The sequence below is a fragment of the Herpailurus yagouaroundi genome, unplaced genomic scaffold, assembly GCF_014898765.1.
Source record: "Herpailurus yagouaroundi ecotype Mexico unplaced genomic scaffold, PumYag 159, whole genome shotgun sequence".
In the NCBI taxonomy this organism is placed as follows: domain Eukaryota; kingdom Metazoa; phylum Chordata; class Mammalia; order Carnivora; family Felidae; genus Herpailurus; species Herpailurus yagouaroundi.
Genome location: NW_024412400.1, coordinates 49,708,107 through 49,729,190, shown reverse-complemented (window position 1 = coordinate 49,729,190; position 21,084 = coordinate 49,708,107). Strand labels below are relative to the sequence as shown.

The following is a 21,084-nucleotide window of genomic DNA, read 5'->3' as shown; positions in this document are numbered from 1 at the left end:
CTACAAAGTACCAGATGCTGTACCCAGTCCAAAAGGTACAGTAGTGAAGAAAACAGGCATGAATTCTTGTGCTGTTTACTAGATGTCTGGTTTCATGTTAGTACAATCCCCTCTCTCGGCAAAAAATCAGACTTTAAATTTCAAAGGCACTTAGAGCATTTAAACTTTTTGGATTGGAATTCTAGATTCCCATAATTTTGGCCCCAAACTACTTTGAGAAGTGAACTTGCTTCTGGTTAATTTTAGACAACTCCACTGGCTCTGTGAAGAACTGTCCCAGCTACCAACTTTGACTCAGGTCGTTCTCTTGTCTTGAAATTCCTGTCTTGTTATTTTCCCTTTAAAAATCTTTAAACCTAGTCAGTCCATATTTAAAACCTAGCTTAATAATACATCTTACTAAAGTCTTTGCAAATGATTGCAACTGGATGTAGTCCTTTCATTTGAACTCCCTTATCATTTCCATAACTAAATCCCATATCATAATTATTCTGACTTGACTCCCTTGAATTGGCATTAACTCATGTGTTGCCATTGTGTGAATTGGAGAAAGGCATCCCTTTCTCAAAACACTTTACATTCATCTATTGGAAAATTGTGAGTTTGTAGAATAAGAAAATTATAGCCATCTGTGGGAAAAGTTACAAATACACAAATCAGTTATATCTAAGACATACAAGAAGCCCCCTAGATTGTGTCACTTTTGATGGCCACCCTGGTTTCACTTATTAGGTTGCTAGTTGCCCTTGGTTATGCCAATGGTGTGCTGGTAAATGTTGAACAGCTGGCTGTCTGGGAAAAAGCAATCAACCAAGCCATCAGCCAACCAGCCAACCCTGATGCGTAGTGTTGGTTGACCTCAAGCTTCCAAAATGACATCAACTAGCTCACAAAACTCATAAAAATTTAAAAATCAGCTCTCATCAGCTGTCAATAGTTGGCTCCAGCATATCACAGGCTGGGCTTTGTTCATTCATTTTTCCATCTATAGAGCTCAGTAAGAGTTGAAGAAGTCCTGAGCGACGCACGTATGGAGCTTACAGGTGTTATACATTGAAAAATCAGGAATATTCTTGGTGTTGCTACCAAGGACAGCATGCACTTGCCAGTGTGACTATCTCCTCTTTATTTCTAATGTTGCAGGGCAATATGTCTTTTTTATGACATACACCTGAGGCTGAAGTGCAGAAGTTCCTGAGAACACAGCAATTTATTAGCTTGCCCTAAGGTAAAAATAATACCTATAAATAACTTTTCAGTAAAATGCAATATGCCAAGTGCAGTAAAATCTCAAGGCTGCTTTATGATTAGTATTTCCATGGTCCTGGGTTTCTATTTTCTCAAAGCTTTGCTTAAACAATTTATATTTTAGCTACTTTAGTGGATAAAGCCATAAATATTTTCCTGACATATTAGTGCTTAGACAGGGAAGGCCCTGTTGCTGGTTAGTTTGCATGCTGAGATGAAAGGTGGGTGATCGGTAAGGCTTGTTAAGTGTCACATACCTAACCTTGGCTAAGATGAATTATGTTTATTTTATAAAGACCAATGTTTTAGTCTTCGTGTGAGTCAGTTACAACTTTGTATTAGTTGAGAATAATGAAATTCATATCTAGTTATCTCAAGTTGATGTCATACCATATACTTCACTACCTAATAACAGGTAAGTGAAGAAGAGTAAATATTCTTTGATATTTTTTTTTATTTAAAAAAAATTTTTTTAACGTTTATTTATTTTTGAGACAGAGAGAGGCAGAGCATGAACGGGGGAGGGTCAGAGAGAGAGGGAGACACAGAATCAGAAGCAGGCTCCAGGCTCTGGGCCATCATCAGCCCAGAGCCCGACGCGGGGCTCGAACTCACGGACCGTGAGATGGTGACCTGAGCTGAAGTCGGACGCTTAACCGACTGAGCCACCCAGGCGCCCCAAATATTCTTTGATATTAAAACAGTTGCATATATTTTGCCATCAGAAGACAATATCTGAGCTTAGCATAATTTTCAAAACGTTTAAATAATTCTGAAGTATTGTGCAATGACTATTAATATCATGTATATTCTATAGCTGCCTTAGCAAATTACCACAAACTTAGTGGTTTAAAAGAGCATGAATCTATTATTTTACAATTTGGTAGGTCAGAAATCTGATACAGGTCGCCTTGGGCCAAAAAAAAAAAAAAAAAGAAAGAAAAAAAAAGGTATCAGCAGGGCTGTGTTCCTTCTGGAAGCTCTAGGGAAAAATCTGTCCTCCTTTGGTTTTTCCAGCTTCTAGAAGCCAGCTGCATCCCTTGGTTTGTTACCCTCCTCCTCTGCCCTCAAAGTCAGCCACAGCTGACTCTCACATGGAACTCTCATACGGTTTCACTCTCTGCTGTCCCCGTTTTCATTTTTTTTTTAAATTTTTTTTTCAACGTTTATTTATTTTTGGGACAGAGAGAGACAGAGCATGAACGGGGAAGGGGCAGAGAGAGAGGGAGACACAGAATCGGATACAGGCTCCAGGCTCTGAGCCATCAGCCCAGGGCCTGACGCGGGGCTCGAACTCACGGACCGCGAGATCGTGACCTGGCTGAAGTCGGACGCTTAACCGACTGCGCCACCCCGGCGCCCCCCCGTTTTCATTTTTAAGAACCTTTGTGGTTATGTTGAGCCTGCCTGGATAACCCAGGATAATTTCACCTTCTGAAGGTCAGGTCAGCAGCAACCTTAATTCCTCTTGCAACTTTTAATTCCACTTTGCCCAAAACCCTAATATATTCACAGGTTCTGGGAATTAGTATGTGGACATACATAAAAATTTATATTTTTATACTTACTTCTGAGAAAACTATGTTTCAAAGGAGTTAAATAGCTTCCCCAAGGTGTCTGGGTTGATGCCATTTTCTAAGCAAAGTGAAGATAACTTGCCTAAATTGTTTCCCCACAAATTATTGTCTCATTCAAATCTTCGATTTTGTTTAGAGTGTTCTTGCTTTTGCTCTTTACTTTTGAAGAAATCCTCTGCTACTTAAAGGATCGCAGGTTTTGTGCCTTTTCTGTTTCAAGAATGTCTAGTGCAGAAAGTGATTTAAAAAGGGATCAAGTAAACGATTCACCTAGAGCAACATGAAAGACAACACGGTAAAAAGAAAAAACAAAATTCTAGTCTTTTACCCAAAAGCCCTCATGTTTTTAAAGACCCACAGGCTTAATTAGTGTCAAGGAAAAGTCAGAGGTAAGCATCAAAGTATTTAAACATCAACTCCGTTGAAAATACAATTTGCTGGCGACTGGTACAGTATCCTTCCCTGAGAGGTGCTTGTGATTATGACCATTTTGAAGAGGAGGAAATTGAGGCTTAGAGGAGCCAAATGCTTCCCATGTAGCCATTTGGCTGGTCTTTGCTTTGACCCTGTGTGTCCCTGGGTCTATCTGGCTCTCTCTCGATTCAGATTTTTTCCATAACACTGTGCCCTAGTTCCTCTGCACGATGATATCTTTCGTCATCTCCAAGGAGTTTGGTTTGCAAAATACTCCATCTGCCTGCCTTCTGGTTTTGAAAACGCTTTGATCTTAACTCTGATTTTAATTCTCAGACAATGGAAATGCAAAGAAATAGTCATTTGTTAAGAGTAGTGATTTAGCAACAGGACTGGAATAAGAGCAGAATTCAAAATTCCCAGGAGATCTAGGATGAGTAACATCCTTATCAAACAACTTCTAGCAAATGCAAGAAATAAACAGGACCTCTTTCTATGTGGAATGATGATGAACAAACTTTGAGGATAGCATCAGATATCTGGACAAATAAGGGAAGGTTTTCTTCCAAAAAATGTTTACGAAACATGTCAAAAAGCCAACAGTGAATAATGAATGACTGTGTCAGTTTTAGAGTGCAGACTCCCCTTTGCTGTGTCTTCCATTGCTACATAGATTAACTGTGGACTTCTTACTCTTTTGTTGACTAATTTTAACCTTCTCCAATATATTTCCTTGCCTCCTTCTGCAATTGTCAAGATCCTAACCATACGATCAAGTGCAACTTCAGTGTTGGTTCTTCCAGAATGCCTGGCATCCTGGGAGGGAAAAGTTTTCTGAATTCTCAAATTTTGCTTTCTCATATCTCTTGGCACATCACACATTCAGCTGCATTTATTTGTGTGCATTTTTGATGTCTTTACTATATTAAAAGGCCAGCTGTCTTCATTTATTTTTATCTTCTAGTGGGCCCAGTAGAAGACTGTCTTCTAATGGGCCTTTTTATGTGATACAGTGCATCACACATAAAAGGTGCCTGATGTTTCATCAATGAATAAGCGAATGGATGTAGTGGACAAGTGTAGTGTCAGCCAAAGACTGTTACTTTGTCTTGTTTTTCTTTTCTAGCTCCTTTGATTGTTGCTTCTAATACAGTACCTTCAGCATAGCAGATGTTCTATAAGTGTCTATGGACATGACTTCAAAATACTTAATGTTCTCTTAAAAATCACAATGGCTTATATAAAGTCATAAAAGTAATTGGAAAAGATATAATTTTCATTAATTTTCCTTAAAGGAGTATTTTGGGAATTATTAGCTACAAATGAGTTTATCTTGATAGATTAAAATGAATTTTACAGTGATGTAGAGAGTTTTGATAGTAAATTTATGTAGATTTTGGACTTCAGCATACCTTGGCCTTATCATTTACTACATGTGTGAATTTGGGCAAATTAGTTAACCTTTGTGAAACTCAAATTCACCATCTATAAAACAGGAGTAGAACATTACCTCACAGGTTAGTTATATTAAGTGGAAACTCTACACAAACAGTCTATATTATATGTCTGGCTCACAATAAATAATAGGTATTGTTTCTCTTCCTCACCCTCTTTTATTATTTTCACTTTTCTTGAATATTAAATCTAACTGGGGCGCCTGGGTGGCGCAGTCGGTTAAGCGTCCGACTTCAGCCAGGTCACGATCTCACGGTCTGTGAGTTCGAGCCCCGCGTCGGGCTCTGGGCTGATGGCTCGGAGCCTGGAGCCTGTTTCCGATTCTGTGTCTCCCTCTCTCTCTGCCCCTCCCCCGTTCATGCTCTGTCTCTCTCTGTCCCAAAAATAAATAAACGTTGAAAAAAAAAATTAAAAAAAAAATATTAAATCTAACTAAAATGCATGCATGTCTTCATTTTGATTACACAAAATTAAAGTCAACATATTCAAAATTTAATATGCATAATATAATCCAAACCTAGATGTTTTATAAAGCATTTAAGAAGCATCTTGTATTACTAGTGTTTTGGACATGTTTATTTTTCTTTCTCTCTTGGGAATGGTCCTTTTTGTCTTTTGGAAAGCTATCCTTCTCTGAGGGTAGGATTAGGGTTAGGGGCAGAGTTGACCATCACGCTTTCTTCTGGAGAAAGGCAGTCTGCAACAATGAGGTAGACACATGGAAAGAAGACCTAGTCATACATGTCCCACATTTGGTACTGTGGATCAATAAAGTCTCTAGTTTTGGCTAAACTAGCATGAGTGTGATCTTCACATTTACAACCAAAGTCATAAGTAAACACGTATGAGCAGGGAGTTACCTGGATTCATTGTATCCTTTTGCCTCCTCCCTGTTCTATCTCTAAATTCTAGTATCTGAGCCCCTAGGTACACCATGGTGCCTACCTGGTGGAGTATTTAGGTCTGATCACTGTATAATTTACAAACTACTGTTTCAGTCAAATGCTGTAACCTTAACCTTGGCCAGGATTTGGCAAATGTTAGGATTTTGTATGAGCGGAGACCAGGTGGGAGAGAGTGGCAAGGTCAGTCAACCCTTAGTATTTTTAGGGAGAAAAAAGAACAAAAAAACCCCTCAAACACATGCGTTGCTCTCACTGAATCACCTTGAACACAGTCAGTGGAAGGTCCTTAAAATTCCCCTGCTCTGTGTGAAGCAGTGTGTGTCAAAACCACCCTGGGAAGCAGATCTGGCCCGTGGTGGGAGAAGGGGGCTCCTGACCAAAATCCATTTCACTGGATTCCTTGGGTCTAAGTGGTCTGAGCTACTAAACTGAATAGCTTCTTAAGTAAATGAACACAGCTTAAATTCATAGGAATTATTAGGTTTCTTTTGGGGGATCAATTTTCTCCTCATTCCTCTTCCTTCCATCTTTTCTCCCTTACTTACTTCCTCCTCTCTTCCAAATAACATTTTTTAGATGGCTTTAAAGTGTAATGTTGTCACCTTTTAGAGACATTTAAAATGCAGAGGGCAAAAGGAAGTAAGAATCACCTGTAATACTACCACTCAGAGATATTCCCTCTTAATTTGGGGCATACATTCTTCCAACTCCTTTTCTATGCAACGATATTTTAACATAATTGAAATCATGATGCATACTTAATTCCATCCTCTTCTGATTTTCTTTGAACAAATCTAAACATTTTCTGCTATTTCTTTTTTTCTCCCTATTGCTTTGATTCTAAAGGTAAAGCTGCCATGAACACCTTAGCATTGCATCTTTGATGCCATATTTCAGGAGACATAGAGCATTGATAGCATGCATGTTGGAAGACTTACACCAAGGTAATTGACAATCCAGATATTGTACTTGACCCCATTTTTGTCTTCCTGCATACAGAGTGGACTTTTAGGATGCATTATAATTGGAAATAACCAGATCAGAGATGACACCAAGTGCATTTATAGGAGTAGAATCAGATGTTAACATGCCTGATACCTGAAAAAATTGTTGTTAGTTTCTGGGTAGAAAGGAAATTCAGAAATATAAAACTTAGTCACAATTGCTAGACTTCCAGTCTTCCTACGCTGTTCAAGCCGAGAGCCCATCATTATTTCTGGCAAAAGTCAGTGCTCATTTGTCTGTCAGGCTTCTCTTGCACAACCTAGAGGTTCTGCTTTGTCAAACAACAAAACAGAAGCACAGTAGTTTGGCTATAAAGTTGAAAATAACAGTAGTATTTCTCACTGTTTTAGAGGAAATTCCAAATACAAAGGAGTTAAAATTAAGACAACACTGTTAAAGAAAAGAATAGAATGCAATACACATGTGCCATGTGTATTGACACTCGTCCCATGTGGCTCCTCTCTTCACCTGATTAACCAAAAGTCAAATCCTTCAACCCAGGGATGGTGCACAAAGACACTTTTGGTTTCTGCCTAAGTCAATTCCTATGCCATCTGGAAACCTTTGCACTGAATATGTGGAAAGAAATCAGATCAGAAAATGATAGTATCTTTGGAAGAATGGGGTGATATAAATAAGAAGATATTGGTGAAATAGTTTATATCATTCATTGTTAAAAGATCCATTTTGAAGCTGGCAGGAAGTATAAGATTACAGAGATAAAAGCTCTAACATTGGCTTTAACATTTTTCAAGACATAAACGCTGTGGGGGCTTACGTGGGCGTTAGGGAAGACTTGGACTAAGAGTAAAAGCAATACTATGAAAAATGTTTGTTTTTATTTTGTATTTTTGACACTGGAACCCATAAAACCTTCTGATTTTCCATCTTTTCCAGGATGGAGTCTCATTTCCAAACTAACAGTTATCTTCTACTTTGAGAACTCCACCTGTGACAACAGGAATAATAAAGGCTTTCAAGAAAACTACTAAGAGCAGTGTAGACCCTAACTAGATAAAACTTTGGTCTGTGTCCTTTGAACTATAACGTTGTTGACTTGGACTCAGGCATTTACACAAGAGTTTTGAAATTATTTTACCCAGTGGTTCTTAACTGGGGGGATAAATTACAAGCAAAGAAGTACTGGATACATTCTCCTTCTCTTGTTGAGAACTACTGGTAGAATCTAACTTTCTTTTATTTCAGGGGGGAAAAGCAAAGATCCAAGAGAATGGATCAAATGTCCAAAGTCACCTTGTCATTTATGGAAGAATAGGACTAGGAGAAGACTCTTCTCCCAGGATAGCATCCTTTCCACCTTAGAGCTAGAATCCACATGGACACTGAAGCATGAAGGCAGACTCCTTACCAAGGGTGGCTGCTGAGTAATTCTTTGTCCTCTTCCCTGAGTTACATTGCCTCCCGACCCTTAATGTCTCAGCTTCTAAACTCTTTCCTTGACCAGGATTCATCCATGGTGAAATTGGATTTATGTTTGAGCTTACCTGATGGAACAACTCCAAGTGATTGGGATTGGTTGAGAGAGAGCCATACAACTCAACAACAGTGCCATGCAAGATTAAGAACATCCTCATGTGTGAGGGAGGGAAAAGTTTTGGCCTTCTCACTTTGGTGTATCCCTTAGTCCCAGGAAATCTGGTATTTCTAGACACGGGACATCCAGACACTAGAGACTTGTTCCCCCCTGCCCCATCCGCCCATAAAATTTCACTCAAGTCCTTCCATAGGGATGGGAGTCTGACATTTTAAAGAGTGGGGAATCTAGTGTCTTTTTATAATTTGTACTAGTTGCTTTTTGGCTAAGATAGATACTAAGTGATTCAAAGACAGTTGTTCTCTTCAGAACTGGAACCTCCTATTGCTCCAATTACCAATATTACTTAAAAGTGTTTTCAGGGGGCGCCTGGGTGGCGCAGTCGGTTAAGCGTCCGACTTCAGCCAGGTCACGATCTCACGGTCTGTGAGTTCGAGCCCCGCGTCAGGCTCTGGGCTGATGGCTCAGAGCCTGGAGCCTGTTTCCGGTTCTGTGTCTCCCTCTCTCTCTGCCCCTCCCCTGTTCATGCTCTGTCTCTCTCTGTCTCAAAAATAAATAAACGTTGAAAAAAAAAATTTAAAAAAAAAAAAGTGTTTTCAGTTTAGTTTAAAGAAAGATACCCATAAGTATACTTTTAATTGTCCATGATAACAGTGGTAGTGATACAAGAAGAAAAGATAAGGATATCCATGGCTAGTATAAAACTGTATTTTCAATATTTATAATAACTTTAGGAAATATTTGTGGAAATGAGCCCATTAAAATCTCAAGTTAAAAAAGATGGCACCATTTGTAACAACCCCAAACTGGAAACTTCTCAAGTGCCTATCAACAATGGAATGGGTGAACCGTAGTATAATCACAATAGAATATTATTGAATATTCTATTGAAATCACAATAGATTATTATTGAGCAATGATAATGAAAGATCCACAGTCAAATGCAACAATATGGATGAATCTCAAATGTAATGCTGAGTGAAAGAAGCCAGACGCAAAAGAATACATACTGATTAATTGAAACCAATGTATGATATTAAAAGTCAGGACAGTAGTTGTCCTTGGAGGAGCAAAGTGGTGGTTGGAAGAAGGGGCTTCTAAGGCACTAGTAATATTCTGTTTCTTAAAGGTGCTGGTTACAGGGCTGTCCACGGTAGGAGAAAGTTCACTGAGCTGGGTACACTTACGTTTTATGAAACTGTTGTGTGTTATATTTCAATAACTTTTTTTTCTTTAAAAAAGGCCAATGGGCATCTTTCAAGAATCAAGAAAACCAACACTCATATTTTGAACAGAAATTCCCTCATTTTCGTTTTGTTAGGAAAAATAAGGATGTTGGAAGTGTGCCTCTTTTGTAAAATGTTAATCAAGTAATGAAATGAACCAAACTAGCTAAAAGGACAGGGAAAGAGAACATGAAAGCCTCAAGAGATGAGTTCCTATCAGGGATGCAACAGTCCCCTCCCAGAACTCTTATGTGAGTTAGGATTTTAGAAGCAGGTCTGTCTGAGGTGGGGAAGTCTCTCATTTATATCCAGAAATGCACTTTCCAAAGCTAGACAGCTAGCACAATAGGCTTAGTGAGTAATGGGCTCACAATTTCAATTTATTATCAAAATATTTCCATCAGACAACAAACCTGAAAAGATAAAGAGATGCAGAGCTATATAGATGCCCTTTTATCGGAGCCACCTCAGGGACAGATTTTATTCTGAAAATCCTGATTGTAAACCACAGGTCTTATGTATCTTTAGACAACTGTCCCATGGCCATTTTTCACCTAGTTTGTGCTTAAAGTTTTTTATCAATATGATTTATAAGTGTAAAAATCTCAAATCTTCATCTGTACATCACTTTACAGATCTTGGTTCGGAACTATCTGTCTGAAACTTCGATATTCAGTGATTACCTATAATAATAATTACTTAGTCATAAATGTAATAATTAAATATAAAAATTATTATTTATACATTACTACAAATCTCTTAAAAAGATCAAGTTTTGAGAGGGAGAGAGAACAAGAAATTGCTTAGAAAATTGCAGGGAGCCTTGAGAATTTCAACATCAGTGAAAGCAGGTATAATGAAAAATAGTTTCAGACATTCATTTTCGCCCTAAGAGTAGCTTAAAATACAATGATTTCAGGATGGATAACTGATGATTGGCAAAACTGGTTTAAAATTACATTAAGTCCCACGGCCCCAACATGTATAAGAATTCTTTGGAAGATTTTTGCAGGAGCATAAATGTTACAAATAAAAATAAAAATAAGTAATTAGGCAATGTGTGTTTTAACTCTCATGCCACTGCTGTGCTTTTGGAGCCAACTGTATTCTCCAATCTCTTCTTTCTCCCTTTGATTAGAAATCCCAGTCTACATCAAGTGGTTAACACTGTTTTCAAGAGGTGACATCAAACTGGCAGATCATATGAGAAACAGAAATGAATGGTAATATCTTTAGACATAAAGCGTTATTTACACAGTGAGAAGTGATTGATTTGATAGACACCAGACCCCACCCCTCCTCTCCATACCTTTTCCAGAATAACCTAACTTCGTTTCTAAATGATGCTCTCTCATCTCTGTTAACTACCCCCATGTAATTACAGTGACTTCGGTGGCCCATTTTCTCTTGGACAGAGTTTCCCATTTTCATAGTGTTGGCAAGGCTAACCAAAGGCTACGTCGCTTTTTCTGAAGATCACCAAACTCGGCATTTCTTTTCTGGATTCATGTATGAGTTCTTGCGGCAATGATAGGCCTCTGAAAACTCAGGGGAGTTCTGCAAAGTCCCAATAATTCTGTGAAACAAAACAAAGTCACCATCAGCATTTGATACTTATGTCCATACCATATAGGAGAAGCTCTACAGAATTTCTATAGGTGTAGGCCTATTGAGGGAATTTGAAATTTACAGTTTAAGAGAGTAATAATTATCATAAAAAAGAAACAGGTAGAATAAATTTGTTATTTGTTAATAGAATTTTTAAGTGAGCAGGTAACAAACCACAGGAATTAAGAGCACAGATTTGAAGATGGCATGGCTTGAATCCTGGTTATAAGTTGAATCTATTTCGCTTCTCTGTGCTTCACTTTCCTTTTCTATAAATGCATATAATAATAGTACCTGCATCTTAAGGTTGTCAGTAAAGTAAGTAAGATCTACACGTTGTAAAATAAATGAATAATACATATTTGGCATTGCAGTTATTATAATAAGAGTTTGGCCAAAAATAAAATCATGAGTGTTCATTATCTTTTGGAAGGGCTCACACAGTAACAAGTATAACAGACTAAATAGATATTTGTTGATTTAATAAGGAAGAGAATTATTTTCTTTCTTTCCAAAAGAACTCCATAGATATCAGAAACTGGATTCAGCCTGAGTAACTGGAAAAGGCTGGCAGAAAGTCAATTTCTTCTTATCTCTGACCCCAATGGGCAAAAACAACACTGTCCAACCCACTTTCGGCACCAAGCAACATTTGAGGAGACAGATAGGTCAGTACAGTGATGCAGAGGTGATGTTTTCACGTCAACCCCAAACCAGCTCCTTCCCTTCTCTTCCCACTGGGACCACCCCACCACACCCACCTTGGATTGGGAGGAAGGGCAGGGAGGCAAACAGACTAGGGTGATGGGAAGACCTCAAGCAAGTGACAGGAGAGTATGTTCTAATTACTGAGATTTCCTCACGTGGCAGATGTGCTAAGTGTAAATCTTTGCACTCTTATCTCCTCTAACCCATTCTCTAAATCAAATCCCCTAGTTCCCTTATTTAAAATCTTCCAGGGGCTTGAATGAAAGTCAACTTCCTTTCTGTGGCTTCCAGTGTTTTGAGGGCTCCAGCCGACCTTCCCGGCTTCCTCATAGTACGTTCGTTCTTCATCCCATTTCTCTCAAACTACACCAACCTACTTTCCATTCATCAAACCAGCCAATTTCTTTCCCTCTTCAGGGCTTTCTGCTCCCACTGACCATAGTCCCTGGAAAGTTTACTCCCCAGTGACTACATGACTCACTCCTTCGCAGCCTTCATGCCTCCACTTAAACACCCCTCCTCAGAGGCTTTCTTCAAATAATGTCCAGATTAGTTCCTTCCACCTGCAGTAGCCCTCTTGGTTCACAGTGATTTGTTCTCCTTCTTTACTTCCTGACATAACCCTACCTTGTAATGTGAGGGCAAAATACTGTGTATCTCTTGCTCCCTGCTGCCCTCCCCCCAAGCCTAGCACAGTGCTTTGTATATTGTAGGACTCAGGACATACATACCGAATAAATGAGTCTGTTGGCTGGTCACGGTGATTACATGTATACGAGGAATAGGGCATTATAAAGAAAATGTCCTGCTTGGCATTTTGTGTTGCTTATTTGCTACAACCAACTAGAGAGAAAGCAAGCATTTGCTTTCCTTATTCCCATTCCAGGAAAGATAACTGAATTTCTGAAAATCTGACTCCCTAATGTGTCAACTATTACCACATCAACTATCTCTCATCCCCAACATTGCAACTCCTCTATCCCTTCAGGGAGAATGTAAGCCTTTTTGGTTACGTGTGTATTTTTAGTACTCCTAGAAAAGTCCTAAAGATTAATAGGAATCTTCCTGGTATTGGGGGGAGGGCGGGTGGTGACTGAAATGGGGTGGGGGCCAGAGCTGGGGCATTTACGTCTATTAGTCCATTTGATACGGAAAAGACTGGCTTCCCAGTGCTGAGGAGGGGACCAGTAATGTGCCCTCTCCTTTGTGTGAATGGCACAGACATGCCTCCCACTATGAGCAGGGTCCTGAGAGAACCTCTGATAGGATGGGGTGTAATGGGCCCTTGCCCATAACTACCTGAAGGAAATGGAGCCACCTGACTTCAGAGGGAGCCCTTGAATTGCAGGGATATCAGCAGTGACCACAGCAGGCTGGAGATGGAGGCTAATTCCCTAATTTCTAGGTCTTCGTGTTCCTGAACAATCTTAAAAAGGAGTACACTGAAAACTACTGAAATTAAACTTCTTACTTCCTTGCTTAGGGTGGGAGCTTGCGATTGAGTTAATTTGCTATTATAGTAGTAATAATAATAATAATAATAAATGTGTCACTTCTTACATCTAAAAGTTTAAGAACAAATTCACTTGATACTTGGTCAAAAGTGATTATATGCAGGAATAAAAAGATTTTATTTTATTTTTAGTAATCTCTATTCCCAACGTGGGGCTCGAACTCATGACCCCATGATCAAGAGTCACATGTTCTACCAACTGAGCCAGCCAGGCGCTCCAAAGAATAAAAGGATTTTAGACATCAGGAATTTGTATTGGTCTTTAGTCTTTTAAGTTTCTGGGCTCATGGACTCTGAGACAGAAAGATGCTTTGATTCATTTAATTCAATCCCCTTTCCACTTTAGGAAGCCCTATATGCTGGCTGAATGACAGTCATCATGGTGGCCCGATTGTTCCTCAAACTGGGGAGGAAGCTCCCTGATGGGCAAGGAAATCATCTGAGAGTCACTGAATGGAAGAGCTGCTCTTTTTTGTTTTCATTTTAGTAAACTTTTTAAATAAAAGGATTGTGTCTTAGATATAATCATATGGGGACAAGTACTTCAGTAAAATGTCCAAACCCATGACTTAATTCTACATTTGTCATAAAAATATTAAGGAAATTAAACACATACACACACACACACACACACACACACACACACACACCCCTCAAAAAAGGGAAGTCTTCACAAAGCACCAATGGGAGTTAGCAATGTGGCAACACTCAACCTCAGGCACACTTAGCTCTTCATTTCAATTCCAGCTCTTCTCTTTCCATCCAAAGGCTTCGCTTAGACAATTTGATTCTGAATAATTAGGTCAACAACGTACCAGGCCTTCACTTACCTTCCTAGCACTCTAATTAATGTCTTATTGTTTACATTAAATCTTTGGATGGAGGACATAAATAATCTATTTCAAAAAATGGATACATTATTAATCAAACGAATCCCTTCTCTTAAGAGTGGGGTCATATTTCATTAATATTACATAAAATACTTACCTGAATTTCGTGCTACATGAAAACTGTGTGGCATATGTGTTTATAATAACAAAGATAAATGGCTCTTATTAATTATTTCTTAAAGTGATTTACTTGAAAGTTTTATTTTATTATATAAAATATTTTATTGTACTATTGTTGTTTATTGCCTTGGCAAATAATCACTTCTTTTAAAAACATTTAAGATATAGAGAGTTGAACATCAGGTGACCAAGAAGACTACCTCTGCCTGCACTTAACTGGATTTTTGAATTACTGAATGAGCTTTTTGCAATTAATTGGTCTTCTGACAACCCTTTGTTCCCTCTTTTAAATGAATGACTTGGTTACCAGGTTAACTAGCTTCATTCATAAGTAAACTATCCAATCTTTATCATTAACTGTTGTTGATGATTTTGTTAAAGTAAGGTCACCTTGATCAGCTTATGCTCTACTATGGATTGACAAAGAAATAAATGCCAGAATAGATTCCCAGATCCAGTCTGAAGATTAACAAGTGCTAACAGGAATTCTACAGGGTTCACCAAAATCCAAACTAACACTTACAAAATATCAAAACCAATGCTAATATTTAAGGTAAATGGAGGAAACATTAGTATTTCAAAGACGATTTAGCATATGCATTCTATATCATAGAATAATAGGGAATAAAATCACCATATTACTTGGAAATGTCTACATGAAACACTAGAAAGACTATCTTACAAAAAGTGCTAGAAATTAATCTGTGGGGAAAATTTCTTGCTTTATTAGTAGTGTTAGTTCTATAAAGTGCCCTTATATTCTGACTGGAAGACAATTATCCACCAATTTAAGCATCTATTTTAAAAATTTTTCTTAAGTGTTTGTTTTTCAGAGAGAGAGACAGAGCATGCGCAGGGGAGTGGCAGGAAGAGAGGGAGACACAGAATCTGAAGCAGGTTCAAGGCTCTGAGCTGTCAGCACAGAGCCCGATGCAGGGCTCAAACTCACAGACTGCAAGATCATGACCTGAGCCAAAGTCGGATGCTTAACTGAGCCACCAAGGGGACCCTAGCAACTTAAGCATCTAAATTAGCACTTTTACTATTTAAGTAGCATATACATTGGTATCACTTTGTCCCTTTGGACTTCCTTTAAAAAAAAGTATCAGACCCTTTTATATTGTTTAGAAGTATTACATCTGAATAACTTAGAAACACATGTGTAGTTTATATGGTAAATATTAGCATAACAACCATTCCGAGTGACTGCAGATGGCTAAGAAAAACTGAATTTCCAAAGAAGTCATTTAAATTTTGAGTTCAATTTCTAGAACCTCATGGGGAAATGTTTTTGTTTTAAATACTAAAGTTTTTAGAAGTTTATGTAAAGTACATAAGACTTTGGTTAGGAAGAATAAGACAATTACAGCTCAGACCTAACAAATTGTTTTATAGATTCAGCTTTATATCAAGTATATTTTGTCTTTTGTTGTTAATACTGTGAATATTTAAGCGTAAGCTTACAAAATCTCCCTCTATTTCAGAAATGTTTCTACACAGCCCACTATGCACAATTTTTCACTAGCAATTCAATTTCTATTAGTTTTTAAGGCTCTTTAAAAAATATGTTTTACTTTGTAGAGCCAGGAAGCAGCTTGTTTCCAAAACTAAATGTAACCTCAACCTTTTGCCAAGGAAATCCCTTTACCTCCAGAGAAAATAATAATTTCCTTGACAAAGGGTTGGCATTCCATTTACCCTTTTAAAAAAAACAACACATACTTTTCTTGCTATAAATGAAAAATAGTCAAGGAGGCATCTTTTGCACCAGGGTAGAGAAAATGAAAGTTACAAATAATTTTACATATTTTATAATAAAATAATATGTACTTTTATAGAGAGCAAATTTTACATATTTATAATAAAATCCTTTCAGTTTAAAATTGAAGGTAGAACAGTTACATATTTACCTACATATCATTTAACCGGTGATCAGTTACTGACATTCTGAACTATACAGACATAAGAAATGAGCAACAAAGAGCCCTTGACTTTAGTTAATAAAAACTGTTTCAAATTACTCATGGAAATTCTTATTCTGTTTATACCTTTCGTGTCTAAAAATAATTCTAGTACTAATTTTCACACACATATATGTAACAGACACTTCTATATTAACATTAATATTCAATGGCTCTTATGAGAATTTAATCCTCATTTTATATATTAAGGAATTGATTAAGTAACAGCTTGCAAACGGCAGAATCATGGGTGGAACTCAAGTGTTTCTTACTTCAAAGCTTGCATTCTTTTTTTTTTTTTTTTTTTTTTTTTTTACCATACAAGTTTAAAGATATGCTTTCTGACCTAATCAGAATAAAGGAATGAAATGGCAAAAGGCAGGCAATGTAGTAACAGAAAAGAGAACTAGGAAAGAAACAAACAGAAAAACCCTAATAAAAAGCCAAAATTAAAAGTCAAAAAAAGCACTAGTGTATCCCCATCAGTGGCTCCGTATTGTAGGAATAAGTCGCTCCCCACACTAGCTTTTGAGGATTTCAGGAGACTAATAAGCACTAAAATGCCAACTAGTAGTCATAACAGTCTGTGTCATTTAAAAACAAAGGCTAGGTTTTGTTGAGGATACTGTGTTAATAAGGCAACAGGGTAGAAAATATTTTAAACAGAGAAATTTTCATCCAGTGGTTAAGATGAAAACATTAACACTCAAGGGACAAATTGTAGTTATCAAAAGCTTTCAATTTGCAAGCCTCTGGCATTCTCTGAGGATGCCAGGTGTATCACGTACTACAATAATATTACTTAAATTCACTTAGGTTTCTACGGACATATGCTTTAGTTCATTGGGATATGGAGGGAAGAACTTTGACCAATTAGATTGTTATCATGGTTAATGTGAGCGCATAAATTGCATTCGTTGCCTTCAGAATTAGATTCCCGTACCTTCATTTCTGAAGACTTCAGTAAGGAAAAAGCAAATTCTAGAAACGAAACAGTTACTTGGGTAAACCATGATGGGAATTGACCTAGTGACTTTTGCTGCTCATTACCTAAAAAAGAAGTTAATTTGAATATTCTACCAAGACTGAATTTACCTTGGATTATAAACATATTGGGCATACAATAAACAGTTGCTGAAAGAATGCATTTTGAAAGAACTGTTAAGGCAAATACTAAATGATGGTGATTACGATGATACTAGAACAAGCTGAGTAAATTCTTTAATTTGTAAATGTGCTATTTTATTGTTTCATAATTGAATGTGGTTTTTCCCCAGGAGTGAATGATCCGGGCAGTATACTTATGGCTATTTTAGGAAGGGCTTTTAAAACTCAGCCCCTTAATTCTCTCTTGTTCTCAAACTGTTTTCTAACCACTCTACAAAATTTTTAATTTATTTTTCAGAGTTTCTGCTTGAGAAGTGTTGTTGATCATTTAGCAGTGATGAAGTGGTATAGTATGTTGGAAGGGGGAGCATTAATAATTTAGTCCTAACTGGATACACAGGGATCCAGGATTTAACACTGAAACACTGGTTCGAGTGATTCTCTTTCACTGTTTTGATTTCTCTGAGATTTTCTGGTCTCGGAAGGACTTTAGGTTTCTTCTAACTCAACCCTCCACTCTACAGCGCATTTTTCTCCAGCATCCTTAATGACCTGTTCTCTGACTTCCGCTTCAAGGTATCCTCTCCTGGAGCTCTGGGGCTAACTTTATGTTGGACAGCCACTGATTACCTCTAATTAAGTCTCTAATTCTAATCAACCTCTAATTAAAGAACATTTCTCTTTATGTTGAATGCAAATCTTTCTTTGGAATAGGTACTCATTGGTGCTAGGCTTAAACTTTTCATAGCCTCTTAAAAATGTCTATGCTAGCTTTAAATAGAGCTACTATTCTCCGGCAGCATCTTTGTTGGAATCCATCAAGCACTGAGCATTGGTCACGTATATTCTGAGGATAACAGCAGTCAAGGCTATGCTCATGTAAACATGACACTTATCCTGTTTTGTTCTGGTGATCATTTGTTCTATGACCCTCAAAAGAAAAAAACAACAAGTGTATTTCAAAATTTTATAGTCACAGCTAGAAAAAAAAAAAAACAATTTCCAAATTTAGAAGTAATGGAGTCAATATTGGAGCACCGGACTGCTGTTCAAACCCATGTACCTGAAATTCCCTGGGCTGTGAACATCTGTTTTAATGGAGTTGACAGCATACTCTGGCCTGTAGGTCCCACACCACACCTAGGGATAGGGATAGAAAAAGGAAAGTAGTGTGCTTAGGTTCAAAGATTATTTGTTTGAGAAAGCCAACTTCCTATTGCAAAAATTAAATTGGAATTCTGCATTCCCCAACCATTTACTCTTCAAATAATTGTTCAGTGATAGGCAACCAGAAACATAATTATCATTAATATGATATGATAGTCTGTTATAAACAATGAAAGTCAGTCAAGTCAAATGCTCTGCCATAACTGATTAAAACAAGAAAACTCAGCATGCAATATCTAACTTACTATGAAATTATAACTCAACATGATTTTCATATCTATCAATCAAAAAAAGATACACTACCTGGGCAAAGTTCAAGAAGAATAGTTGTTTGTGATTTAGGTCAAGCCCAGGAAGTAGTTTTTCTTCACCATTCTTTTTAACATAATTTTGATAGGCCTAGGCAGTTAATGAAATAGAAACATGATGTTTATAATTTTGAAATTTATGTATAAATCTATGCAAAAGACCATGTAACCAAGTAACCAAGTAATTAACTTTTTATATCAGGATCGCCATAATAATATATTTACATATGGAAACTTAACAACTATTTCATGGATTAGAAAGAAAACCAGAATTTATTTACAAATGGTCTGAAAATATCAATGATCAATAAATGTCAGTTGAATGAATGGATGACTTAAATAAATGATGAAAAACTTATCTAAATATTGTTCTATAGAGAGATGGATAAGTCTGGTTGTTGGAAGAATGGATTGCCAAGGGAGTTTGTGATGGTTATATTTAGCACAGTTATTACTCTTAGCAAAGAGACTTTCATCAGACTTCGTTTGAATGATTCAGGCCCAAAGTCAAGGCATTCCTTAAGATCTCTTAAAAATTAGTATCCTGTGAATCTAAGCATAAAGATGAGCCATTATTGTGGCCCCCTGGAAGACAAGGCAAAATAGACTGAACCTCAGTTGCATTAGGAAGAAAGAATTTAGGTTACTTGAATGTCAGAAAGTGTTCTTAATTCTTAAGGCTTTATGAACTCTATTAAAAAATGCAGTTTTTCTCTACTAAATATACTTAAGAGATTTACAACAAACTTTCTGAGATGTGTTACTTCCAATTTAATACAAAGGAAAGCGATCACTCAGATAGGCAGAAGATATATTTCATTTCTTCCTCCTTGCCATTGACATAGATTTACTGAGTATCTCCTTTGTAAAGATGCTAGGAGCATGGGGAAGACTTGATCCTGCTCCCTCCTAGGAAGCTCACAATATAGCAAGGGGACAAGGTATTAGATTCTATGATTTCACATATAATAAAATATTTGCACACTTGTAATTTGCTTCATTATAATAATTCTGTACTTGTTTTAGGTGAGGATCTTCATGGAAGTACCATCAACTCAGATTTTGACTAGAGTTTTACAGGCATGATTTTTAATCTGTCTGAATATTAGAATAACTGTGGGGGTTTGGGAGTATTAAGAGTGCCAATTCCGTCCACTTCCAGGCAAAATGAAGTGACAAGAACTGGATTTACCTTCCTGCTGAAACAACCAAATGATGGACAAAATATATGGAACAATGGTGCACATTACACTGGACATCAGGCAAAAAGGAGAGTGACCTCTCTGAGATGGTGAACATACAGGATAAGCCCTATAATTGCCCCAGTGTATTGCCTTAAGCATTTGCAGTTTACAACGTAGAGAAGAGAAACTCAATCAGAGTTTAAGGGACTACTTGAGTTGAGGAGGAGCTGAGAGTTCAAGGACACCAAGGACAGAGTCCTGAAGAGGAGAAAGCCACACAGAAGAGGATCTCTAGAGATCAAGTATTCAGCTGAGTATGTGAGTATGCATATGAGCAAACTACCAGAAACTAGGGAAGGAACCATGAAAAAGGATTAGAGATAAAAATGCCTAGTATTCACACAGGACAAAAATGGAAGACCTTGAGTTTCACACAGTAGGGTCTTGCCTCAGCAGTGGAGAATAATTGTCCCTGGACTGAACACTATCCTAGTCCCACCAAACAAGTTGTAAAAGCAAGATCCAAAAGGATCAAACCATTTCTAAGGAATTTACCGGTGTCCAAGTATAAAGCTCAAGAATATTTGTGCGAAAACAAAATACCTAGTATCATAAGAGGTAAAATGCACATTGACTGGCATCCAGTCAAAATATTACCAAGCATTCAAAGAAACAGCAACGTACCACCCCCCACCCACCCCAGATTCTGTTGGGATTCATTCTTTTGGAAACTTTGCAGGCAGCTTAATCTCTCAAGTCTCACACTTTGATCATCCATGGTCACTGCCAAGTCACAGGTTCTACCAGTCATCTTTCCCTCACTGCTTCCCCTTTCCTGGCCCAACCATTAAGGCCCTCCTACTCCCCTCTAACCCATACATTTCTATAGTGGGAAAATAACCCTACATCTTCATCCATTGCATAGGACATTCCATCTGTGTTGGTTTTAGAGAAGCGTGGTTCTGTCCTGAGGCACCTTGACCCTTGCACCTTCTCAAGTAGACACTGCTCATTGTCTCACATGTGAGCTACCTCGGGGTTAGAAGAGGCATTTAAAACTACCCTCTCTCTTTCTCCTTGTTGATTCCAAGACCAGTATCCCTCTACTCTTTTGTGAAAATCCCTACTTTTTC

General features: G+C 37.6%; 1 protein-coding gene across 5 annotated transcripts in view; it reads right to left on the bottom strand.

Annotated features, from left to right (window-relative positions):
* Positions 1-8,851: 8,851 nt before the first annotated feature.
* The window catches only part of MME (membrane metalloendopeptidase), a 102,491-nt gene continuing 90,258 nt past the window's right edge, over positions 8,852-21,084 (bottom strand). For all 5 annotated transcript variants that reach the window (XM_040480542.1, XM_040480544.1, XM_040480543.1 and 2 more), the window contains exons 21-23: positions 18,763-18,858; positions 18,356-18,432; positions 8,852-10,961 (exon numbers count right to left, since the gene is read on the bottom strand). In XM_040480542.1, the coding sequence (XP_040336476.1) occupies positions 10,862-10,961; positions 18,356-18,432; positions 18,763-18,858 (273 nt within the window). In that variant the 3' untranslated portion in view covers positions 8,852-10,861. The remainder of the gene's footprint in view (positions 10,962-18,355; positions 18,433-18,762; positions 18,859-21,084) is intronic.